This window comes from Mixophyes fleayi, chromosome 7 (genome assembly GCF_038048845.1).
Source record: "Mixophyes fleayi isolate aMixFle1 chromosome 7, aMixFle1.hap1, whole genome shotgun sequence".
Classification (NCBI taxonomy): domain Eukaryota; kingdom Metazoa; phylum Chordata; class Amphibia; order Anura; family Limnodynastidae; genus Mixophyes; species Mixophyes fleayi.
This window is the reverse complement of record NC_134408.1, coordinates 92,866,700-92,893,801: the sequence shown is the minus strand read 5'-3', so window position 1 is coordinate 92,893,801 and position 27,102 is coordinate 92,866,700. Positions and strand designations below refer to the sequence as shown.

The window sequence follows — 27,102 nt, the reverse complement described above, 5'->3', positions numbered from 1 at the left end:
AGTGGGGGAGGAGTCATGGGAACAAACAAGTTTTATAAGTGCCTAACTCCAGTCCCACCTGCTATACCCCAAGGTAACGCAGTGTCCCTGTAAGAGAAACTGATTTTACGGTGAGTAAAAATCCTCTTTTTTTTTTTTTCCCCAGGCTGTAACTAATTTCATCCTAATGATCACAGATTTAATATTCAATTCACTAAAAGGTTGTCCTTCCTTGGATGTTAGGATATTGTGAATGTCTCCAGTCTTGGAATATCCTTGCTCTCTTGCAGCACCAAATCTAAGGTCGGACAGTGAGAGTGATTACTCTGCCTCCAACTCCGATGAAGAGATGGAAGAGAGGCCAGCTATAGCCAAAACACCAAGTAAAGCGTCACAGACACCAAGCAAAGGGTCTCAAACCCCTGGTAAAACACCATCCAAAAAAGGAAAGGAAAAAGTAAGTTCATTTAAGTAGATTTTTATTTCCTTGTTACTAGGTCAGAGAGGGGAATACATGAATCTAAATCAGGGGTCAGGGAACTTTTTTACCTTTTACCCCCAAATATATTTAGATACGCCAACGTTACCCCCTTGATTTAAAAGGAAGGAAATCATATATTATTAATTATTGGAATTCGAAATTTTATTGAATCTATTCAAATTTTTTTTGAAAGCTTCAACTTCAAAACTTCATGTTTTGGAGAAATGATGTTGCTTCATGTTTGATACGAGAGCATCAATATTGGGAATTTCTCGGCTTTGTTTTTATGTTCGTTAGAGTGGAAAATCCTTGTTCGCAAAGGTAGGTTTTTGCAAAAGGCAGCAACCGTTTGCCTCCTCATGTGCAATTTTGAATGCCTTTGCAGCTGCCTCCTCATGTGCAATTTTGAATGCCTTTGCAGCTGTTGACATCCAAAAATATGACAGATCTGCTTTGTTTTCAAATGCAATATGTGCTTCATTATTGCCTCTGCCAACCCTTGAGGCTCTTCTGGTACAACAGCAATTTCACATTTAAAGGGGTCTACAATCTAACTGACAACATGTGAATCGGCAGCATTACCCCCATGAATTTAATTTTTACCCCATTTGGGGTAATTTACCCCTGTTCCCTGACCACTGATCTAAATGAACAATGTAATTATATATTTTATTTGGAAATCATGGAAATCACTAGTATTCTCACTTAACACAGCCACTTGATTCTGGACTTCTACTAGCTTGTGCTACCTGAAGATTTGTTCAGTTTAAATGCTTATTGTAAAAAGCAAGCACTCCTAGGGGTATATTTACTAAACGGCAGGTTTGAAAAAGTGGAGATGTTGCCTATAGCAACTAATCAGATTCTAGCTGTCATTAATTTAGTGCATTCTACAAAATGAAAGCTAGAATCTGATTGGTTGCTATAGGCAACATCCCCACTTCTTCAAACCCGCCATTTAGTAAATCTAGCCCCTAGTGTTTTATCAATCGCATTTCTGTCCTAGAGCAACTTGGTGGAAGAGTATTTTGAAGCTCACAGCAGCTCCAAGGTCATCACTTCAGACAGAACATTGCAGAAGTTACAGACTCCAAAGTTAGACCAGGTATGAAGCAAAATTCCTTCCAATAATGATTAAACATAAAAACAGATGGTTTAAAATGACAAAAATCTTCAATACAAAACGATTTGCTTTGGTGCAATAGTAGCGAGCACCAAGTAATGTTTCAACTTAAACAATGTAATCAAAGGTAGGCAGCAGCTGTGGGTGGGCTCAGGTCTTGGGGTACCTGCTGGATTGCATGAACATGACCCCTGGTAAGTCATGTTTGGGATTAGGTTTTACTTATGACACTTCACCTAAAACTAAATTCTCACAGAGTGGTTGCCCTGGTTCATTATACTTCTTCCTTTGTATGATTTGAAGTTGAAATATTAATTGGGGCTCACTATTATTGCAATGTGGAATGATCCTTTATGGCGTTTTGTTAATGAATGGAACCTACTTTTCAACCAACCAGATCTCATGAGATGATTGTTGTAATGAAATACATAATTCAGGTTCAGATATCTCTAGTAAATGGGTTCTTCTTTAGAACAGACAAGCTTTTAAAAAAGGACATTAACTTCCCCATACTCTTGGTATAATGTTTTGGGTATTTCTCTGTTATTAATACTGAAAGATCCAATTTGCATATGATGAATCCTAGAACATAATGTTTTGTTGTTGTGATTAGAAGAGGAAATAAGGGCAGTGCTGTTTTCAGAGGCATCATATTGAATTTTATTTCTATAATACAGGGAAGTCGTTATTAAATTCTGTAATAACATATTTATGAAAATTGGAGTCAGGGCCGGTGCTAGGGTCCTTGGCGCCCTAGGCACACTTTCAGAATCCCCCCCCCCCCCCCACGTCTTTCCTTACCTTAACTTGCCTCCATAAAGCGGTCGCCGCACAGTTTTAAAGTAATTTTAATTCTGTGGCGTCCACCAGAGCCCGGTGCCCTAGGCAACTGCTTAACCTTGCCTAATGGGAGCGCCGGGCCTGATTGGAATACATATAAAAGTACCTCATGGCATGCTATAAGACCTTTCCTTTAATTTTCTAAAGTAGTAGAAAATTACAGTATAAGAATGCTTGCTAGGGGTTACATATGCTGTTTTTTTCCCCCACAGTTACCCATGCACCAATTTTGTTTAATGTCCACCACTGTCTCAAGACATTTGTAACAACACAGTATTCCAACTGATTACATCCACAGGAAACATTGAGAAAACTCCTGGACCAGTATTCCTCAGCATTCGCTGATGATCTTCGCAGTCTGAATGAGAAACATGAAGCCCTGTTCGACAAGTGGATGCTACAGCTGCAGTAAGTACCTAAGAAATGATTGTAAACAAACATATATTATACTCGCTGAAGTACCCGGCGTTGCCTGGATTTAAATGTTTGTTATTCCATTATGAATGAGTTGGATGTAACTGTCATCATTTTAAAAATTATTACCATCTAAGATATCCTCCAAATCCATCCAGTGGAAGGCTCAGAACAGGCTCCCTGGTTCAAAGTTCTGCCCATCGTATACTAAGGGGTTTTCTGACCTGGACCCTAACCCCCCCTAAAAGCTGGTCAGGATCCAACTGGTCCACCTCACGTTGGTTTCATCCCAATCAGTGCAGGGGTTCCCGACTGCATAAGTGGACAGATAAACAGAGCAATGATTTTTATATATAAGATGTGCATTATTTTTTTCTTTTATTCTATCTAGGGGACATTGCTACCATGGGTTGTGAGAGTTTAGAAGGGGTTGGCACTTATCTAGTTAACTTGTTAATGTATCATGCTGACAAACCCCTCCCCTCTGCAACCCCCTGTAGCCTCTTCAATCTTAGTTAAGTGCCCAAGGGAGTTCGGTTTACTTTAATGCTAGGAAGAATTTTTTACTTTAATTTTTCAAGTTTAACTTCTTGCTTTTCTACTGCAGTGTGCTCTGTTCTACTAATGCAGAGCACACTTATTCAACACCAGGCAGCTTTCAGATAGTGAGAGCCGGATAGCTTCACTAAGAGCAACGGAAAGTTTAACATTAACCTCCAGCGCTCAGCGCTGACAAGCGTTTTAGGAAAGCTGCGGTCACGCTGCTACAGGACCGCTATACCGACACTGCCAGAGCCGGCAAAGAGCACCGGTAATCAGAACGCTGGGGGTCGCCATATTGGAACATACCAAGTCCTCTTCTCAGCAAAGGGGGGGGGGGGCATCTTGTCTATTAAGAAAAACGGCCACCTAAATTATGTTTGGGCCGACTGCTGCATAGAATAGATGCAGCAGATTGCATTTGGGAGAGGAGGATTTCTTGATGGGCAACAAAATACAGGCGCAGCACGGAGGAGGTAAAGATAACAGAGCCCTCCCCCACCCCGCAGTCTGGATCCGTTGAACTGTTCTAAGGCGCCAAAACACTGCCCAGGAAACACAACAGCCACTCCTACGGACACCGAGCTGCTGACAGACCTCTCCTGCTCCAGACATATTAGCCTGAATGGAAGGTTAAGTACCACATTTCTTCTATACTCTCTCTATAATATAAAGGTATATTGAAACAAAAAAAATATTACTGCAATAGCATTTTAATAAAATATAGAATTCTATTTGTATAAACACATAATCTTAACAGGGATACTACCTTTTGACTTCTGTCATGGGCAGTACGGTGGCTCAGTGGTTAGCACTTCTGCCTCACAGCACCGGGGTCATGAGTTTGATTCCCGACCATGGCCTTATCTGTGTGGAGTTTGTATTTTCCCCCCATGTTTGCGTGGGTTTCCTCCGGGTGCTCTGGTTTCCTCCCACACTCCAAAAACATACTAGTAGGCTATTTGGCTGCTATCAATATTGACCCTAGTCCGTCTCTCTCTTTCTGTCTGTGTGTATGTTAGGGAATTTAGACTGTAAGTTCCAATGGGGCAGGGACTGATGTGAGTGAGTTCTCTGTACAGAGCTGCGGAATTAGTAGCGCTATAAAAATAGCTGATGATGTCATAGACCAGTATCTGTTTATTCTTGATTGACTGCCTGTGTTGCATTTTATTTGCTGTGACCTTTTCCCCTATAAAATGTTTGATAAGGGACCCCGGACAAAATATTCTACTTGTTCCAAGTGTAAAGAAAAGTTACCCATTGGACTACAGGACCCAGTGGCACTTTGTACTGTCTGCAGTGGGGGTACCCTAGCCGTTCATGACCAGATTAGCGAACCACCACTAGCGGAAACACCAGCATGGGCAAATGCCCTGACGCAGGGGGTTGAGACATTAGTCCAACTGATCTCTAAGCCAGCAGAGATTCCAGCAGTTGCTGCGGTTCTCTCTTTTACCTCAGTAGTAATTGACTCCCTTGCAACAGGCAGGACATGTGGACCGCTGAGTCTATTGACTTAAGACAGGCTTGGGCTCCATCCATCCTCGCCAAACAAGGCCCTCCAACAGGAGATCCGACTTGGTCCGCATCCTCAATTAGAGGCCTAGATTGGTTAATCCGATTCTTGGATGCACCAAGACCCTTACCCAGGAATTGAAGACACCGATCCACTAACCCCCTAGTGTCCCTCTCTGATTCAGAGAGATCCTCAGAAGAGGAGGGTGAGCTGATAGAGGATTCTGATTCCGCACGGATCACGGACCTAGAGGAATCCTCCAGATATCAAGGTATTGACGACCTGGTGGTAGCAGTTCATCAATCATTAGGTATTCTGGATCTACAACAGAGTAGAACAGCAGATCAAAGTCTCTTTAAAAAAGCTAGGAGATGTGCAATCCGCTTTCCACCATCAATGGAACTGAAAGATATCGCGTAAGCATCCTGGAAACAACCAGATCGCAGGTTTGTTATTCCGTGGTGGTATCTTGCTGTATTGGAGGAAGACCTAAACCATTGCGAACAGGTATTAAAGGTTGATTCTCCAGTGGTACATTTAGCGCACCACACCACACTCCCTGTTTCAGGGACAGCTACCCTGCAGGAAAACATGGACCGCAAGATAGAGGGATTTTTAAAGTACATCTACACTGGCAGGTACCTCATTTAGACATATGTTCTCAATGGCATGGGTTGCCAGGGCCATAGAAGCATGGGCTGACCAGTTGACAACGGGTCTGCAAGGTTCTGACTTACTTCCTCTTGCCCTACACCTCATGGAGACTTCTTGATACTTATATGAGGCCGCCCAAAATTCAGCCTCCATTTCCTCCTCCATTGCCGCAACCGCAGTAGCGGCCAGGAGGATTCTATGGCTTAGGTCCTGGGATGTGGACACTGAAGCGAAGAAATCTTTAGAATCCCTCCCTTACTCGAGGAATGTTATTCGGTCCTGAATTGGAAAGCATAATTTGCCATGCCACAGGCGGCAAAAGCACCTTCCTCCCAGTAAATGTCCCAAAGTCCTTTCGAGTGGGCTCCTCTGGTCGGGGCCAGGCACATAAATACAGACCATCTGCCACCAGAGGGCACTCGTGTCTAGATAGATCTTCCTCCTTCACGCAACGTCCCTCTCCCAAGCTCCCGGACAAGCTGGCAGTTTGACGGTCACCCTCCCCTCCTCGTGGTGGCAGCGGGAGTGGGTTGACATCAAGGATCAGTGGGAAGTCTCCTCAAAAGACCGTTGGATTCAGGGAAACATGACGAGAGGATACATGATAGACCTTCAGGTCTGGGCGCTTGTCGGTTTTTTGTAACCAGCATGCCCCGTGACCCTCGAAAAAAAAGAGGCAATGCTTCTATGTGTTGCCCCTCTTCTCTCCGGCAGTCATCCGCCTGGTTCTGGTACATCAAAAACGAGAGGTTCTAGTCCCAATTTCTTTTGGTGCCAAAGCCAGATGGCTCGTTCTGACCTGTACTAAATCAAAAACGACTAAACCTACACCTCGGGGTGGACTGGTTTCGCATGGATTTTCTCAGGTTCATCATCAATGGACTGGAACCAAATCAATTTATGGCGTCAATGGAAATCAAAGACGCCTATCTTCATGTTCATAACTGGAAGGTTCATCATGCATTTCTCAGATTCAAAGTGGGACCGTCTAATTCAGAGCTCTCCCATTTGACCTCTAAACAGCACCAAGGGTGTTAACAAAAATAATGGCAGCCTGTTTTCATTCCAGAGGAGTGCAGATAGGGCCCTATCTGGATGATCTGCTCATAAAAGCCTCCTCAACTCACCTGCTAAACCAGCACCTGGAGTTCACTATCGGGATCATGGAGAGGCACGGATGGCTCCTAAATCGAGCCAAATCCCAATCGACTCCCTGACAGAAAATGACTTTTCTGGGACTAATCATGGATACCAACGAACAAAAGGTATTCCTTCCAGAGGACAAGGCTCAATCCTTGCGGGACATGACGACTCGAGTTCTGGTCTGCCGCTGACCATCGGTCCACTTATGCATGTGCCTATCCGGAAAGATGGTGTCAACCTTCAAGACCATCCCTTATGGTCGACTTCACTCTCGCTGTTTCCAATGGAACCTCTATTTACAAAGTGGTCAGGATCCCATTTGAAATTAGAGGGCCAACTGATATGTTTGGCACCAAAGGCAAAGGCTTCCCTCAGATGGTGGACGGTTCTGGACAATTTGGCTGTCGGAAGGTCCTTTGCCCCATGAACCTTGATCTTGGTAACCACAGACTCCAGCCTAAGGGCATGGGGGGCTGTGGTCCTTCACTTACGGCTCCAGGTATTCTGGAGGGGGTTACATACAGGCGGAATTACAGTTCTAAACAATGAAGGTTGTATTTTTACTAGCTATTGCATTGGCTCGTAGAGTTTCCGAATTGGGTGCTCTCTCATGTCGCAAACCATACCTTATCTTTCACAATGATATGGCGGTTCGCAGAACCGTTCCTACTTTCCTGCCAAAGGTGGTTTCCAGTTTTCATGTGAACCAAGAAATAGTGGTTCCGGTATTCACTGGGGGGGGCACAGTCTTCAGGGACAGACTCCATGGAGTTCCTGGATGTGGTCAGGGCTCTAAGAATTTATGTTCAGAGGACATCAAAAATTTGCCACACGGATTCCTTATTTTTTTTTTGGACACCTAGAAACAAGGATGGCTGGCGTCTAAGCAATCGACTGCTAGGTGACTTACTGCTACTATTAAGCATGCTTATGTCAAGGCTAACTGACCTGTGCCAGATCGTATTGTTGCCCATTCTCCCAGTTCAGTTGGGGCGTCCTGGGCTGCATGAAATGGTGCCTCAGCAGACCAGTTGTGCAGAGCAGCCACTTGGTCCTTGGTCCATGCTTTTATAAAATTTTATTAATTCAATGTATTTGCGTCGGCAGACGCTAGTTTTGCCTGTTGTGCTCTACGTGCCAGGCTGTCGGAGCGGTCCCTCCCTTAGGGGTTCTGTTTTAGAATGTCCCCGTGGAAGCAGTGTCCCCCAGATAGGATGAAAGAGAAAAGGAGGATTTTTATACTTACGATAAATCTGTTTCCCTAATTCCGTCTGGGGGACACTGCTTTCCCTCCCTTCTGCTCTTTTGTTGTTTGGTCTCTGGTTGACTCCCCTTCTTTGAGGATTTATAATTAGACTGAAGAGGCTACAGGGGGTTGCAGAGGGGACGGGGTTGTCGGCATGATACATTAACAACATTTACATCAACAGTTAACTAGTTAATGGCCAACCCCACCTCCACTCTCACAACCCATGGTAGCAGTGTGTCCCCAGATGGAATCGGAGAAACGGATTTATCGTGAGTATAAAAATTCTCTTATCTATGATTTTACACAGTGATAAGCTTGTTCCCAATAAGAGATTAATGGAAAGTAGATAGCAACCTCAACCTTTTTTGGGATGTGCCAATGTAATTGCCATAATTTTTTGCTTTACACCTGTAGCTCCTGTTACCTGTAACTTTTTGGTTTCACACAGCCTGTAAATGATAATATAGAACAGTACAATGAGTTAGTAAGCTATGTGGGAAAACAATATGAAATTCCATAGCATAGGGTAACAAGTCTGAACAGGCTGATTTTCAAATAGTAGAATACTAGGAGAATTTTAAAATACTGGATTTAATGGAAGTTTTTCTTGAGTTATCTGGGTGTGAAAAATGTTTTCACTTTTTTGTATGGGTTTTCTCCAGGTGCTCCTAAGCTTGACTTTACTGCAGCACAGTGGTTCAGCCTGTCAGCAGAGCGGGAGGAGGGAGTGGGGAGAGACATGTGCAGGGAAACCTCTCACTGAAATATTGCCTGTCAGTCTTGAAGGAGAGTTGCTAACAAGAAAGGTGCATTAAAGTTAATATGAGTAATTACCCTGCCCGAATAGTATATATAAAAAAGTCTTGTAGTATATAAAATTCTTCCATGACGAGCATATTTCCAAGCTTTATCTAACAAACTCTTTTGTTTTCCTGATTAGTTTAGGTTTCAATGTTATCCTCTTTGGTCTGGGCTCTAAACGAAACCTCATAGAGAAATTTAGGACCTCGCTGCTGCAGGATTCTCTCCACATCGTCATCAATGGATTTTTTCCAAGTATTACAATCAAAGCTGTAAGTGGTTTACGTTATTGTAAGATCACACAGGATCTGGATGTCATACATCAGTTACCATTTACTGGTCACATTTAAGTTTTCAAAGGGAATATAATGCTTAAAAATACATGAAAACATAAACGGCATGTGATGATTAGAATGCCATCTGTTTATACTAAATCTTTGGTTTAGCAATTTGATTGTAATAATGTAGGTGACTCGCATAGGTAGTTGGGTTGTGCCATTTGTGAAGGAAATTCCGTAGCTGTCGTCTTTGACTGCTGAATTTACTCTGCGGCTAAAAGCTCTCTATAGATAACAGGATGGACACACGCATAAATATACAGGGCTGCATTTTTTTCTAATAATGCACATTGTAAAGTTACAATATATTCGCAATTAGTTGACAATAAATGGTGTCTTACTAATCGTTTACGTTAAACATTAGTTTTGAAGCATGATACCCTTTTGCTTTGTTTAGACGTTACTCATAATGTGAAGTCTTAAACATAGAATTTAACAGCAGATAAGAACTGCTTGGCCCATCTAATCTGCCCATTTTTTTTTCTTAACCTATGGTAACCTCAAATCCAATTTGGTCTTCATAATCAGTGGAAGATTAGCAATTTTACTGCTGTATTTTCTCTTTCATCCAGTCTGGGGGACACTGCTTACCATGGGTTGTGGAGGGAGCTTGGGGGAGTTGGCATCTAACTAGTTAACTTTTAGTACTGCCGACAGACCCCTCCCCTCTACAATCCCCCTGCCCTCTCTTGTTCAGTTTTTTTTAGGTGCCCGCGGAGTTGGGCAGCGTTTTTTTGTACCTAGTGTAATTTTAAACTTTAATTTCATTTATTTATTTTTTATAAACTTTTTTTTTTTTTTTGCAGGTGGCAGCGCTGGTGTGTGTTCTGCTATAGAGAACACACACAGTAGAGCAGCGCAGGCACTCCCCTGTCAGATGAGAGCCAGCGGCTCTCACTGACAGGGACAGGAGGAATGGGTGCCTGAATTAGGAGTGACAAGCGGTCTCACCGGACCGCTGTCACTCCTGGAACCTCCCCAATAACCGGCGCTGCCACTGCAGGCATAGAGCGCCGGTTATCGGATATCTGATATAGCGGCGGCCATCTTGGATCGGGACATAGCGCTATTAAGGAGGAGAGGAGAAGGGGGCTATACCAGGATCACCCCTCATGCATAGGAGGGGGCATCTGGTATCATCCGCTGTGGAGACCTCCCCTGGAGGTCTCCACTACTCTGCCACATTAACCCCTTTTTTTTATGGAAGAGGAAGAGAGAACAGAGCGGATATCGGCTACACAGACAACATTACTGAAGGGGGGGAGCTAAGACAGAGAGCTCCCCCCTCCTTCCAGAGAGATGGTTTATCCCAATCTTCTGGCGCCAAGGAGAAGCCCGGGAAGAGAGAACAGAGCTGAGGGAGCAGGCACCAGAATACTGCTGTTGGACTTCTCCCCTGTTTGGCCTATGGGCTAAGTATCTGATTTACTTAAACACATACTCTGTATTGCTGTGTACAAGTGGGCTAGTAGGGGTTATACTATAGTTCTCCTACTTGCTTAAGTATTATTTGTGTTTAAGATAATTACAAGTACAACTTTTATATCTAGATTAGTTGATTACTTGTTACACTATTCTCTCCACACATTTATATCTCTCTCTATATTTGGCTAAATTTTACAATTTAAGTCTGTGTGTTTGGTGTGCCTTCCTTTATTAAGAAATGACAGATAAGGGAAAGGGCCCTATTGCAAAATATTTTACATGTTCTAAATGTAATATAAAATTACCTTGTGGGCAGAAGGACCCGTTGGCGCTCTGCTCTGTCTGCGAAGCAGGGGTCCCCCCTGCGCAAACCCAGCATATTTCAGCCCCACTGACGGAGGAACCGTCCTGGGTGGCCTCCCTGACACAGTCGGTTTCCTCTTTAGCACAGATGGGTTTTCAATCCAATCAATTGCTTTCTACTGTGGCAACTTCGGTGGCTAATAATACTAGTACACAATTGGGCCTCCCTGTTGCCACAGGTTCTATTGGAACGTCTATACCAGGACCTTCCTCTTTACATACAGACCAGGCCCCTGTTCCCACAGAACCGGCATGGTCTGCAGCATTTATAAAGGGTTTGAATAAACTAAACCAGTTACTTGAATCCCCAAACATTCCGCCTGCTAAAAGAAGGAGGCCTAGATCCGATAATCCCCTTATGGTCCTTTCAGACTCTGAGGAGTTTTCAGAGGAAGAGAGGGAAATTAATTCTGACCCTGACCAGGTTCAGCTTTTGGGACAGGGAGAGGGCTCTAAGAGCCAGTTTATTAATGATTTGGTTTTAGCAGTGAGACAGGCGTTGGACCTCCCAGAACCGGAGGATCCTACTCCTAGAGACAGAAGTCTCTTTAAGAAGGCCAAAAGAAAGGCTCTTCGTTTTCCCCCTTCCGTAGAACTTAAGGATATTGCAGAAGGAGCCTGGAAACAGCCTGATAAGAGGTTCTCGGTTCCCAAAAGGTTCTCTTCCTTGTATCCATTGCAGGAGGAAGATGTGGTTCGCTGGGAGAGTATTCCAAAAGTGGATATTCCAATAGCCCGATTGGCCAAGCACACTTTACTCCCAGCTCCAGGTTCTGCATCTCTGCAGGACGTCAATAACCGCAGAGTGGAATCCCAGCTGAAATCTATATTTGCGGCTGCGGGTTCTTCCTTTAGGCCCACATTTGCTTCAGCTTGGGTTGCTAGAGCCATGGAGGCATGGGAAGACCAGCTGGCAGAGGCCTTACAGGACTCTGATTTACTTCCCTTGGCTTTGCATTTGAAGGAAGCATCGGGGTACCTTTATGAGGCGGCCCAGAACACAGCGGCTGTATCCTTTTCTATTCAGGCTGCATCTATGTCAGCAAGAAGAACCTTATGGCTGAAATCCTGGGAAGGAGATGCGGAATCAAAAAAGTCAGTGGAAACCATTCCTTTTTCTGCAGCAGGTTTGTTCGGCCCGGAATTGGATACCCTTATCTCACAGGCAACGGGGGGGGGCAAAAGCACTTCCTTGCCGGTATTCCCTAGCAGGAGCCGAAACCCTCGGGTCATCTCCTTTCGTCAGCCCTTTCGGGGGACCTCCTTGCCTAGAGGTCAGTCCTTTAGAGGCAGGCAGCCCAATTCTCGAGGCTCCTCTGCCAGGGGAAGATCCTCGGTTGCAGCTAGGCGCCAGGCCTCCAAGACCCAGGAGAAGCCTGCGTCCCGACGACCACTTTGTTCTCCTGGAGGGGGCGCCAGTGGGGGGACGTCTGTCTTTGTTTCAAGAACAGTGGGCAGCGTCCTCCCAAGATCCTTGGATTCGGGGCATTATATCAGAGGGGTACAGGATAGACCTGATGGGTCCGGTTCCACATCGCTTCTTAATGACTCGGCTCCCCCGTGATCCATCAAGAAGGCAGGCAATACAGGATTGTGTCGCCTCTCTTCTTTCTCAAAGAGTTATCTGCAGGGTCCCAGATTACCAGAAGGGACAGGGGTTTTATTCAAACCTGTTTCTGGTCAAGAAGCCGGACGGCTCCTTTCGTCCCACCCTAAACTTAAAGGGCCTCAATGTGCACTTACGGGTGGACAAATTTCGGGTGGAATCCCTAAGGTCAGTTATAAACGGCTTAGAGAAGGATCAGTTTATGGCGTCCATAGACATAAAAGACGCATACCTCCACATTCCCATTTGCATCCACCATCAGTCCCTCCTAGGATTCTCGGTGGGATCCTTCCACTATCAGTTTCGGGCCCTCCCCTTCGGCCTCTCAACAGCGCCGAGGGTTTTCACGAAGATCATGTCCGTAATGGCAGCCTGTCTTCACCTTCAGGGAGTTCAGGTCGTGCCTTATTTGGACGACCTGCTCATCAAATCCTCCACAGAAAATTGCTTACGTCATCACTTATCCCTCACCTTGGCGGTTCTCGAGGACCATGGATGGCTAATAAATTTAAAGAAATCCCAGATGGTTCCGTGTCAACGCATGGTTTTCCTAGGGCTTATTATGGACACCAGCCAGCAAAGGGTGTTCCTTCCTGTCGAGAAGATCAGTTCGATTCAGAGCATAACAACTCAAGTCTTGTCTTCTCCCAGCCCCTCAATGCACTTGTGCATGCGGCTGCTGGGAAAGATGGTGGCCTCCTTCGAGACTATCCCCTTCGGTCGAGCCCATTCTCAATGTATTCAGTGGGATCTATTTACAAAATGGTCAGGATCCCACCTACGCTTGGATCTTCAGAGGATCTCTCTATCTCCGAGGACGAGAGAATCGCTTCAGTGGTGGCTGATTCAGGACCACATGACAGTGGGGCAGGTCCTTCGCTCCATGGTCATGGATCATAGCCACGACGGACGCCAGCCTGAAAGGTTGGGGGGGCGGTAATCCTGCACCTCCTGCTCCAGGGGCTTTGGTCGGTTCAGGAATCAGCCCTGTCAATAAACATGCTGGAGTTGAAGGCTATTCTTTTGGCTCTCCGGGGGGCCCAGTCCTTCCTCCGGGGCCACACTGTCGGAATTCAGTCCGACAATGCCACGGCCGTTGCATATGTCAACAGGCAAGGATGAACCAGGAGTGTAGCCGCAATCAATATTTCAGCTCAAGTTTTGGTTTGGGCAGAACAATATGTTCCAGCTATATCAGCAGTATACATTCCAGGAATAAGAAATTGGGAGGCGGACTACCTAAGTCGAAACCAGATGATGCCGGGGGAGTGGTCACTCCATCCGGAAGTTTTCCAGTCTCTGGTTCAGAGATGGGCTCTTCCGGACATAGATCTCATGGCCTCCAGACACAACAGAAAGGTTCACAGGTTTTGTGCAAGGGCAAGAGACCCCTTAGCGGTGGCAGTGGACGTAATGACGATGTCATGGGAGTTCAGGTTGGGATACCTGTTTCCTCCGATTCCCATGCTTCCTCGCGTACTCAGACGAGTAAGGTAGGGCGGTCTGCCAGTAATTCTAATAGCTCCCTCATGGCCGCGCTGAGTCTGGTATGCGGACATAATCTCTATGGCGGAAGGACAGGGTCGAGACGACCTTCTTCTGCAAGGTCCCTTCCGTCACCAGAATTTACCTCAGCTCAGTTTAATGCCATGGCTGTTGAAGCCAGCCTCTGGAGGGCTAGAGGTATTTCCTCCAGAGTAGTGAACACTATGATGCGAGCCAGAAAGCCAGTTTCAGCTCGCATCTATCACCGGATTTGGAGAGCCTACATCAGATGGTGCGAAAATAGGACATGTCACTCGTCCTCCTTTCGTCTCCCTCGCTTGTTGGCTTTCCTTCAGGATGGCCTGGAAGCAGGGCTTCGGTTAGGTTCCCTAAAAGTCCAGGTATCGGCACTTTCAGTATTTTTTCACCTGAAATTAGCGGATTTACCAGATATTAGGACTTTCCTCCAGGGAGTCTTGCATATTCAGCCTCCCTATGTTCCGCCTACAGCACGATGGGATCTCAACCTGGTACTGGATATGCTTAAAGGGCCTCCTTTTGAGCCATTACTTTTAGCAGATTTGAAGTGGTTGACCTGGAAGGTCATTTTTTCTTTTGGCTATTGCATCTGCACGTAGGGTTTCGGAATTAGGAGCTCTGTCTTGTCGGGAACCATATCTGGTTTTCCACGAGGACAGAGCGGTGTTAAGAACTCTCCCCTTTTTCGTTCCAAAAGTAGTTTCGGCTTTCCATCTTAACCAGGAAATTGTAGTTCCGGTCTTCTCATCTACTTCCCATTCGATTCATCAGTCTATGGAAAAGTTAGATGTGGTTAGGGCTCTCCGCATTTATGTTAAAAGAACTTCTCAGATTAGACGTACGGATTCTCTGTTTGTCCTTTATGATGCTGATAAGAGAGGCTGGCCAGCCTCAAAACAGTCCATTGCGAGATGGATTACGTCAACCATCAAGCAAGCTTACATAAAGGCTAACCGTCCTGTGCCGGAGAGACTTACGGCCCATTCCACCAGATCGGTTGGGGCGTCGTGGGCAGCGAGAAATGGGGCTTCTGCAGACCAGCTTTGTAGGGCAGCCACCTGGTCCCCTGTCCACACCTTTACAAAATTTTACCAGTTTAATGTATTTGCATCCGCGGATGCAAATTTCGCTCGTAGTGCTTTACGAGCGGGGTTTTCAGAGTAGTCTCACCCTTAGGGGGCTGCTTTAGAACGTCCCCATGGTAAGCAGTGTCCCCCAGACTGAATGAAAGAGAAAAGAGAATTTATATACTTACATTAAATCCGTTTCTCTGATTCCGTCTGGGGGACACTGCAATCCCTCCCTTCTGCTTTTCTTCTGTGTGCTCTTGTTTGACTGGCCTTTTCTCCTTGGGCTTTTTAATTAATACCCCATTCATACTGCACCAAAATCCCGGGATTTTGCCGGGGCGAGCTCAAACGACCCGGGTCTTGGTGCAGTATAATACCCCATTCGTACTGCACCAAAATCCCGGGTTTTTGCCGGGGCGAGCTCAAATGACCTCAACCCGGGATTTATCGAGGGGTGATTCCCGGGTCGGACCCGGGTTGCCTGCACTATGAATGGTGCAACCCGGGTTTTTCAACCCGGGTTGCACAGAAAACAAGCTGATTGGCTGTCTGCCTGTCTCTGGAGGATGATGTCATCGATGGGAGCCCGTGGAAGAAAAAAAAAACGGTCACCTTTCAATGACATCACTATTTTTCAGCCAATGAAAACTGCTCTGGTGATGACTCCCACAAATTGCCAGGGCACAGAGTTGTGCAGTATGAATGGGGTCAACCCGGGAAATTCCCGGGTCCGAGGTGCAGTATGAATGGTGGTTCTGAGCTGGGACGCTCCGAGCCCCGGCAAAAAACCCAGCTTGAAAAACCCGGGATATTGCCGGGGCGGCAGTATGAAAGCGGTATAACTGAACAAGAGGGGGCAGGGGGATTGTAGAGGGGAGGGGTGTGTCGGCAGTACTAAAAGTTAACTAGTTAGGTGCCGACTCCCCCAAGCTCCCTCCACAACCCATGGTAAGCAGTGTCCCCCAGACAGAATCAGAGAAACGGATTTAACGTAAGTACATAAATCCTCTTTTCTCTCACTGGATACCAACAGTCTGTTTTAGATCTGCTCAAAAAACAGTTATTTTCAATTTTCTTTTTTTCTACTCAATTTAGATTTGTAAATTGGCAATTAAACATATTTTACATATACATTATTTACAGTACAACATGCAGCACTTACTGTCCTTGAGATGCAAGTAAACAATAATTATGTATTTTTAACAGATATTCTTTTGTGTTTTCACCTAGATTTTGAATTCTGTCACAGAAGAGGCTCTCGGTCACTCTGGAGCATTTCGTAGTCCCTTGGATCAAGTGGACTTCATAGTACAAAAGTTCAAAGATGGTAATTGAAATGCAGAATAAATTTATGAGCTTAATCGGTATCATTCAGAGCCTAGTTTTTTAATGTTAAATATGCCTCCCCTAACTAGTAGAAATGTGAATGTCCTATGTTCATGATATATGGTACTAACTCCTGCCAGAAGCACACAGTTTTCCAGACAATGCCAGCTTAGAGATTTGGAAATACAAGCTGCTCTCCACAAGCTTATTTTAAATTAACTGAATGTCCAGTAGACTTCTCTGTGACTCTGACAACCCTGGACATAGCAGTTTGTATTCACAAATTATTTGCCAGAAATTAAATTGGGCAGTTTCCTGTTGACTTGTTGGAATCAGAGACAGTGGATGTTTTTTGCTAGACCTCAGTAGCTTTCATAATCACATATTTATATGTGTCTTATCAAAAGATGGAGTGTTGTTTTAGACATTTATACACAGGTATTTTGTGCGAATGAATAATATGGGTTTATTTGTACTAAGGTGGTCACAATTTTCATAATTTTTGTCTCCTTTTAAAAGAAACTTTCAATATGTTTAATATATCTGCTGAATCTTAACACTTGTGTTTAGCAAACCATTCTGTTGTACAGGTATGGGAGCTGTTATCTGGAAATCTGTTAACCACAAAGTTCTGAAAAAAGTAATGGCTGTGAGTCACTGCGAGAAGCCATATTAATAATTTTAAGCCCTTATTTAAAGTTGGACACGAGTCCCTTTGCTGTGCCTAAAGATACGCATTTCCGTACCGCACATCCATAACAAAATGCATCTGTACTTAGAGTTGAGCATATCTTAATTGAGTCATTTTTAATGTAATGTATGATATTTTAGTATTGTGCTGAACATTTTAGAAAAATTCCTCATCTGGGAAAACAATGTCCCAAGAATTTTAGTGAAAAAGTTCATACCTGTATGTTTTATAATAAACAAAGTTTCTTTGTCAGAGCAATTTTTTTTTCCCACTGGCTAAACAGATGATTTGTGCTTATTCTAAATTTAAAATGTGATAGTGTAGTCAACCTACTGTATTTTGAGCATTGATAAGTTATATAACAGATAGCTGTCTCTCTGATCAGTGGCATTTTCATAATGAGTGTATTTATTTTGCCTTTCTTTCAAAGCTTTTTACAGTGAGTTGGTGTTTAATGAGCTGTGAATTTGTAGGCAATTGTATGTCCTTATCAAGCTGATTTAGTTACACTTGTGTCATAGCCACAGCTATTATTATGATAACGAAGGTCATGCTTAGTCAGGCATGAATGTTTTTATTACACATGCAACGGGAATCATTTCTCACTATGGTAGCCTGAATGTTAAATGCAGGGTCTATTGATTTGATTAATTCACACCTACAAGCAGGACAATGGATGATACTCTCTTGGGTTTTTAATTTCTTGCTCTTGTGTTTTGTTGTTGTGCTATTTTTGTTTTTTAGATCCCTCTCTAGAGTTGTATCTTCTGATTCATAATCTGGACAGTCATATGTTAAGAGGTGACAAAAGTCAACAGATCCTTGGGCAGCTGGCGTCTATCTCCAACATCCACCTTATTGCTTCTATTGACCACATTAATGCTCCTCTAAGTAAGTGTGAAGTTTTTCTTGTCTATGATATTTCTCCTTATACCGTTTCTTTGGAAACTACAGTAGGTTGCTTTGTTGTTTAACAGATCATGTCAGTTAAGTAAGCTTGTTAACCTGTGCTCCCCACAAAAGCACCTAGTGCCTGGTTGTGTACACTATCGCATACACTGCGTCCTATACCATACACTCTGTGCCTGGCTGTGCCCTCCATCACACACCTTGTGCTAACCTGTGCCCATAACAGAATTGTAACCTGGCTCCTCCCCCTCTTCATGGCATGTTTTAATTCCCGGAAAATACAGCTCATAGGTGCAGCTTCTAAAATGCTGTTGTGTCCCGATGACCAGAGCTGCACTAGAAAGATACCCCACTTTCTGGATTTCAGCAGAGTGTTTATAATGCTGTGAGCTGCAGCACCTGCCAACCAGATTCATTGATTCCCGTTATATGAACCAGAGAGTCGGTAGTTACTCTCAGTTGGCTGCCAGTGTAGGGAGATAGCAGGAGGAACAGAAGTGGTTAATGCTTCAATCACAGCATTTCCTAGTCATCCTGTTGATCGTGTTTTTTCAAGTCCTGCCCTCTATCTTGGCTTTGTTTGTTCTTTCAATGTACTTTGTTAAACAAATTGGGTTACCCAGTTTCACAGGGTTAACATACATAACAAAATCATCTCCGTTTATGCTCCCATTTCCAATATATTGGACCTCTTCGGTCTGAAAGACTCTTGAGGTTCCCGGGAAATATGGGTAATTATGACGAGTTTTGACGATTTTTGCTGGTGTCTTGGATGGATTATCAAGACGATAATCTTGAGCATTGGGATGATCTGGTGCTGTTCTAGAATGCCTCTAAGGCAGTTATGCAGGCCACATTATTAACTTTATATCTAGGAAAAAGAATCCAATTCCACATATCTGTCTCTTCACAAATCATTGGGGAAACACTGCCTGTAAATAATCTGTGAGAGAGTAGTCCTGTGGGTCATTCATATAACTGCAAATAAACTATTGGTTAGTTTCCCTCTCTCCCAGGATAAGCACCAACTAGAGTTCTCTAACTATCAGTTGGGGTAATAGGGCAGGGAGATTATTGTCCACAAAACCCTGGCACAAGCGTATTACTGCTATTAGAAATGTTACCACACGTGCCTTGGCAACAAAGGCACAGGACATCCTAGCTGAGTTTGAGAGGTATTGCTCAGAGTTCTATGCAGGCAAATCCATTGACAAGACATTACAAACCCGACTACAAGATAAAGCTAAAATACCCAAGTTATCCCAGTCTCAACGTGAGGCATTGCAGGGTAATATAACGTTGGAGGAGATCACTAAAATGATCAAAGGCTTAAAATCTGGTAAGTCCCTCTGGTCCTGATAGCTTCTCAAATGAATATTACAAAATGCTGCAGCCACAACTCTCAGCTGTCCTGGTGGAATTGTGTACAACTATTCACAAACAGGGTGCCATATTTCCTGGGTTTAACGATGCCCATACAACTTTACTCCTCAAGCCTGGCAGGGACTCCCAAATAATGGATTCTTATCACCCAATTACTTTATTAAATACAGATTGTAAGATACAGGCAGAAATAATGGCAGATGGGTTGCAGTCTATACTACCTGAGTCTCTTGCGTCTTCTTATGAGTTGGGTTTTGTCAGGGGAAGGCATTCCGTCGGGGGCATTCGCACTGCTATAACCACAGTGATAGCATCTAAATCACAGCCCAGTATACAGAACACTTTATTGAACTTAGACATTCACAAGGCCTTCGATATGAAGTTACGGTCTCATCTGTTTGAGATACTTCAATACAGGGCCTTTTGATAATGACTAGGGATAATATGGGGATTGTATTCCAACCCTACTATGATGTTACTGGTAAATGGTTGTAGAGGTGACAAAGTAACCATAATAAAATTATATAGTGTGCGCTCAATTGTCCCTATTAGGATTAGATGTTTGTTAGGAGGATATAGTGAGTGCTCAGTTGTTCTATTGGAATAGGGTGAATATTGAAATGATCTGAAGAGTATAAGTGGGTATGAATTCAATTGGTGGATGAATTGATAATCATCAAAAAGGGGTAAGATTACATGCATTTAATAAATTAAAACATTAAAATGTACATAAAAAAGTGACAGCTGCAGAGGGATAAAACACAATGCAATAAGTTACAAATGTGTCACTGACCAAATAAATGAGCAAATAACAAAACATGTAAATGAAAGTCCAAGTAATGCTGCAGTGAGGTTGCCCGGGAAAACCTCAATGATAGGAGCGAGAATGGTTGGTAAGTCCAATATGATAATAGTCTGTGACCAACCTTGATATCCTGAATGTCCAAAGCGGGATAGGAGAGTCCAGCAATGTCCTAATTGATGTTTCATTTGATCAGTGACACAGCGTGTGATAATCCGTTTGATTCAGTTTTCCTTGACTGTCTTACCAAGCTATATCTACAATTTATACACTTGGTTTTGACATTGTCTGGAACGATGTAAACCACAACATTATTGCTATGACTTTTGTTTGTACGAAAAAAAAGTTTAAAAAAAACAACAAATTGGGTTAAGTGGTCTTTTGAATGTTAAGATACTTGTGTAGTTGGTCACATAGTTGTCGTTAATTATATCTTGCTGTGTAATTAAATCCTATGGCAGGGCGTGTTTCTCATAGGAGTAATTTGTTTTGTAAGTTATAAAATATAATATTCTTGAAATCTTTGTTCATTTCCATGGTGGATGATATTTGCAGTGTTCTATTTATTGTGACTATTGTTATATTGAGCCTAATGTAGAGTGTGAATACATTTGCGTCCAAAATGCAGATGATAAATGTGTTCACACGAAAATACGCAATTATACTTGTATTAGAGTCCACATATACACGCAATTGTGTGTGAATGGTTAAAGCATGATGATGAAGACTGGTAATTAATGTGTTGTACAAAAAAATACAAATAATAATAAGAGATTAAATATAAATAAAGCAGTGACCCCCTTCCCATAAGTGTTCCCAGTACAAGCACTTACAGCCTAGGCTGGTAGTGTGGAGGGGGGGGGGGGGAGTTAAGGGAGTGTGTAACGTAAGTCTGGGGACAGGTGAAGCTACCACACTCCTACACCACTATCCTTCAATAGAATATTCATCTGTCACAGTTTGTTGCTGGCCACTTTGACCCAGCTCACTGTCATGCAATCTGTTACTTGGGTAAGCTGTCTTACTGCCACCCGTGTACACCTCTAAAACTGCCCTCCATACCAAACTGTTACACCAATGCCCAGTTCACTTGTACTAGCATCGCTTTAAAGGATATGTGTCCTTGAAAATGGACTGTTTACTTACTGACCAAATACAGCTGGAATAGTGGATGTTGTTGACCTGTGAGTTGATGCTAGTTGAGGGAAGGGAGTTGTTTTATTCACACAAGTCATGTCTTGTATATTATTCAGCTTAGAAGTACTCTAGTTTTGGTATAATTGTCCAATGGGGTTTAATATCTTTTTTTCATTTCTAAGCATTACTTTCTATTCAAAAGAGTGGTGCTTTCCCTAAGATGTAATAAATGGTAGACTAAAGATATTCACTTCTACTTTTCTGATTTGTTTGATTGAGGTCCATTTTGTGATTATTCCTAATAAAGGTGTCTACACATATCTAACAGGATAGCTTCAGTAATATAAAAGTGACTATCTGCAAATTTATGGAGCTGAGAGGTATCTCACGTTGCAAATCAAACCAAAGGACTTCATCATCCTTTCATTTTAGTCTTTGTCCCTTTCATTGCCTAGCTCAGGGCTGGACAACCTGCAGCTCTCCAGGTGTTGTGAAGCTACAAGCCCCAACATGCTTTGCCAGTAGTTGGCCAGCTGGGACTTTTAGTTTCACAACACCTGGGGAGCCAGAGGTTGGCCAGGCCTGGCCTAGCTGCTCAGTCACCATTGTAAAATTTCCGTAAAATCTTTTGAACAACGATTATTACAATCTGTCCTTCAGAAACCAAAATGATTAATTGACATTGTTTTTTTTCCTTTCAGTGTGGGATCAGTCAAAACAAAGTTTGTATAACTGGCTGTGGTATGAAACCACCACTTACAGCTCTTATGTAGAAGAGACATCCTATGAGAATTCTCTGCTTGTGAAACGCTCTGGAGCGCTGGCTCTCAGCTCCCTCACTCATGTACTTCGCAGTCTGACCCCTAATGCCAGGTAAACAGCTCCTTTTCTTATAGTAAAGTAGTCATAAAATAGATCTGCCACCCTATGCATTATATGAATACTTAATGACCAGAGTTAGAATAAAAACAAAAAGGCACTCCAGTCCACTAGTAATATATATAGATATGTCAATTATACATTGATAATCATATAGTAATTGGCAAAAGCCTTTATTTGAGATTACATGTAGGTAAAATATTAAAAACTAGGTAGAAAGTAAAAAAAAGTAAGAATAGAAAATGGTGAAATTGAAATAATCTGAACCCTTCAGTGGATGTCGCCTTTATATCCACATATTAGAAAATTCACGCGTTGGCTTATCACTTCTATCTTATTGTATACAATGATAAAAATGTAGGGGTTATCAGAAGTTTGAATGAGATGTGATAATCTCACTAAAGATGAAAGAAAGGCCCTCAAACAAATGGAACAATGGAAGGATTATTAAGCCCTCTGACAAGGGAGGCAATATAGTCATTTAGTCTACAACTATGTATATTAAAGAAATCTTCAGGCAACTGAATGATAGTAGGTGTTATAAACATCTATTTTCCACTGCAACAGAGAAATTTACAATCAGATAATTCATAATGCCCTGGTTAAGGGTATAATATGTAAAGCTGAATTCAATTTTCTGAGTGTCGACAAACCAAAAGTACCTACTCTGTATCTATTACCAAAGATACATATAAACAAAATTATACCTCCAGGTAGGCCGATTCTCTCAGGAAATGGTAGCCTTACCGAACAGGCAAGCATTTTCCTAGACACACATCTGAGAAAACATGTTATATCATTACCCTCGTACATCAAAGACACCTTTAGATGTTCTAAAAATGCTAGATGGAGTAGCCTTAGATGAAGAGACCTTTTATGATAACTGTAGATGTCGAATCTCTATACACTAGTATAGGACATCAAATAGGCTTAGATGCAGTGAGGTATTTTCTTCAAACCGAGGCTAATGGGGAATTTAATTTTTACTTCCTAATAGAATTCCTAAATTTTGTTTTGAAGAAAAACTACTTTGTTTTCTCCGATAAGTTCTATCTGCAGATTCGGGGGACGGCCATGGGAGCGGCCTGTGCCCCGACTTTTGCGAATCTGTATTTGGGACAATGGGAACGAGATACTGTATTTATCAATGACTTACAGAGGTATACCGACCATATAATCACTTGGATCAGGTATATCGATGATGTTATGATTTTGGAAAGGGAATGAAAATTAATTTAAGGACTTTCTGGGTATCACTATTAGAATAGGAATTAATGGTAAGCTTGAGACAGACTTATTTTGCAAATCTACTGCTACTAACAGCATTCTTCATCGCCAAAGTTTTCACTTTTCACCTGTAATGAATAACATCCCTAAGGGTGAATCAGCCGGAATTGCTCTAACCCTAGGGATTTTCAAATGAGGGCTGAAGAGCAAACCAATAGATTAATTGCAAGAGGCTATAGTCGGAGATCTGTCAAGAAAGCTCCGAGATCAGTTAACCAGCAAGATCGCACTAACTTAATTTTTTCTTCAAAGAAAAAGAATGACATTCACAATATCAGATTCATTGGTGATTTTTGTAATGAATGAAGAGAAATCCAAACCATAATTCAGAGGAACTGGTTCAATTCTTCTATCTGATGTAGACTTAAGAAAGGTCTTGAAGGATAAGGTTCATTTTAGTAGGATATGTAGTACCAACTTAAAGGATAGATTGGTAAAGAGCCACTTCACATCTAAAAAACATAGAGAAGATCCTTTCGATGTGGAAGTTGTAAAATCTGCAAGCATATGGAAAAAAACATTGAATTTGTGGATCGATATGGTGATCCACACCGTATTGATCAATACATAAATTGTAAAACCAAAGGTGTCATTTATGTTCTTAGGTGCCCCTGTAACATGATTGATGTGGGCAAGACAGTCAGGATGCTGAAACTACGCATCCTTGAACACATTGGTTCAATTCGGAATGCTCAAAGGAATAACGTTGGTGGCATGACATTTCCTGTCAAAACATAAAGGCAATCCTACTGATATTGAAATGTTTTGGAATTTATAGATGGGGATTCAAGGAGGAGATTTAGAAAGACTATTATTACAACGTGAAAGTAGATGGATCTTTCTCCTGGATTCTCTTACTCCATCTGCACTCAAGGAATACAACAGTTATATGAGCTTTTTATGATCTATTTTTGGGGATTTTTATATATAGTCATCTTTGGCAGTATAACTGTGATGAATTGTATTGTGTAGCTCTCACTGTCCAATGATAAATATTTTTTTTTAGATCTATTTAACACTGTACACCTCAGGAATATATGCAGTGTAAATCCTATATCACATACAGCATATATCAATGTATGATATTGGTTGGATATGTATAAATCCTTTTTTGTTTGTGAACAAGACATTCAACTTGAATGTACTAGACTATATACATATAGTCATCTTTGGTAGTATAACTGAAGAATTGTATGGGATCCTGCTCTCATTCTCCTATGAGAAATAACATTTCTGAGAACCATTTTGACACTTACACACTCTATGTAAATGCACACATGCTTATATCACATACTAACATGATAATGGATGGCTATGCATAAACCTTTTTGTTTGTAAACAAGACATTAACAATTTAAAACACAATAGACAATATTAGAAGTATGTAAGATAGTTATGTATTCAGAATAATTTCTTTAGTTATAGAGCTTTGAGTCATAGATATTGTAATTGATATATTTGACCATATGAAGTTGATATTAGTTTTTGTTGAAATATAGTTATCCTTTTTTGTAACAGTACTGTTACACTTATTTAATTAATAATAATTTTTCTGTTTTTTAATATCATTTGGCACTTTATTTATCCTATTTCACTATAGCACATAGCTACCTTGTTCACCATAATGGTTCGTAGTTCACTTTTTCATCATCCATTTGATTTTTTTTAGGGGATGATTTAATCATTTTTTATCACTTTTTAAATAACACTCAAAAAATTACTAAAAAATAAAAAAAAACATCAAAAGAAAATACAAATGAAAACATAAGCAATATCAATAAAACAAGATAAATAACATTAGTACAATACGACAAATAAAACCTCCATATAACTAACATTACATAATAAATATTTAATAAATGATGCAAATCAATTAATAGATAAATAAATAGAAAATAATAACTTTTTTTTACTATGTATGAGTTTAATATTTTATTTCTTCTTTATACATATATCCAGATGCCTAGATACACATGATTTAATCCAATATGTTGTTTCAGGTATTGTGTCATTGTAGGAGTGCAGTAATGCAGTAATCGTTACAAAAAACTTAGTGGTTGATGCCAGTGTCAATCTAAGTAAAGACAATGCTGGCTGGCCCAGGGAAATATAAAGGGAATCCTTTGACCGTCCATTGAGTTATCCCTTGAAAAAGTGGAGGGCGAAACGTACGTTGGGACGTTTTTGGATGTCAGCAGTGACGTTCTTCAACCCGGTAGTGGTGGGTGCTGGCGGCGATGTAGCTGCGTCCATCGCGTTTGTGTACTCTCAAAATCACTCCTATAAATTAAATTGCCCTAATAAAGAGATTAGGAGACTAGAGAAGATATATGAATAACGGGACTTTTAGATTTAATGTAATACACATGTATGAATATCTATCTCACTTTTCAATGATTATTAGTTCACAATATAGGAGACGCTCTTAGGTTATTACACATGGAATGATAGTATTCTGGAGGATCTGAAATATCTATACTATCTATGTGTGCGTCGTATATAGTAATTACTATATGTATCTCACTCTTTGAAGGAATAATAAACCACAAATCTCTTTGATCAGAAGAAGATCTTAAATACTCTGGTACTACAATAGGAGAGAAACTAACTAATACAGCATACATCAATCTAATTACACTATATGTAGACACAATGTGTGGATAATAGGATCCTCCAAGAAGATTAATAAACTTCTGCTAATCCCTACATTTTTATCATTGTATACAATAACATAGGAGTGATAAGCTAACGCGTGAATTTTCTAATATGTTGATATAAAGGTGACATCCAAATCCTCATCCCCTTCATGCCTCCAGGCGCTGATCTCTCGGGTGTGGTATATTGCGTCGATGGAGTACATCACAAGCCTTTTAAAAGGATAAGGTTTTAAACTTTCACAAGACATGGGATTCATGGTACACATTTTATCACACTACATTACCTGGTACTAGTTGAGCCACTTCCTCACTTCTTGACATTTAAGTATTTTTCTCTTTTCTTCTTTCTCCAAAAGTATTGTTCCTTTTACCCCATTGTGAATGTCGCCAATCACACTGACGATGTTGTCGACCTGTCAACACAATGCAGGTGTCTGAAGGGTTCAGATTATTTTAATTTCACCATTTTCTATTCTTAGTTTTTCACTTTCTACCTAGTTTTTAATATTTCGCCTACATGTAATATCAAGTAAAGGCTTTTGCCAATTACTATATGATTATCAATGTATAATTGACATATCTATATATGAAAGATTATTACTAGTGGACTGGAGTGCCTTTTTGTTCTTATTCTAACTCTGGTCTTTAAGTATTAATATGTTAATCTGTTAGAACTAGCACTCCCTCACCTGTATTTGACCATTTATATTGAGCTCTCTTTTAATTCAGAAATGAGGTTGGTCCTATTCCTAGTGCGATTCCAAATTTCTTATTATATGTATTATAACATATTTCTAGTTGTCTTAGCCCCTATATCTAAAATCCAAGTTGATCCAGTATGAAAAGGATCTTGCATTGTTTACAAGTAAGTTTCCCATGCTACTTTAGTTAATAGATGCATGTAATATGCCTATGTACCTTAGTTGTTCGCTCTTATCAGCTAGTTAAGACTCTGTAAGCCT

At 41.7% G+C, this 27,102-nt stretch overlaps 1 protein-coding gene across 2 annotated transcripts in view; it reads left to right on the top strand.

The window, feature by feature from the left end:
* The window catches only part of ORC2 (origin recognition complex subunit 2), a 63,630-nt gene that overhangs the window by 23,461 nt on the left and 13,067 nt on the right, over positions 1-27,102 (top strand). For both annotated transcript variants that reach the window (XM_075180112.1, XM_075180111.1), the window contains exons 8-14: positions 270-436; positions 1,467-1,565; positions 2,722-2,831; positions 8,883-9,015; positions 16,300-16,396; positions 17,831-17,977; positions 22,019-22,190. In XM_075180112.1, coding sequence (XP_075036213.1) covers positions 270-436; positions 1,467-1,565; positions 2,722-2,831; positions 8,883-9,015; positions 16,300-16,396; positions 17,831-17,977; positions 22,019-22,190 — 925 coding nt within the window. The remainder of the gene's footprint in view (positions 1-269; positions 437-1,466; positions 1,566-2,721; positions 2,832-8,882; positions 9,016-16,299; positions 16,397-17,830; positions 17,978-22,018; positions 22,191-27,102) is intronic.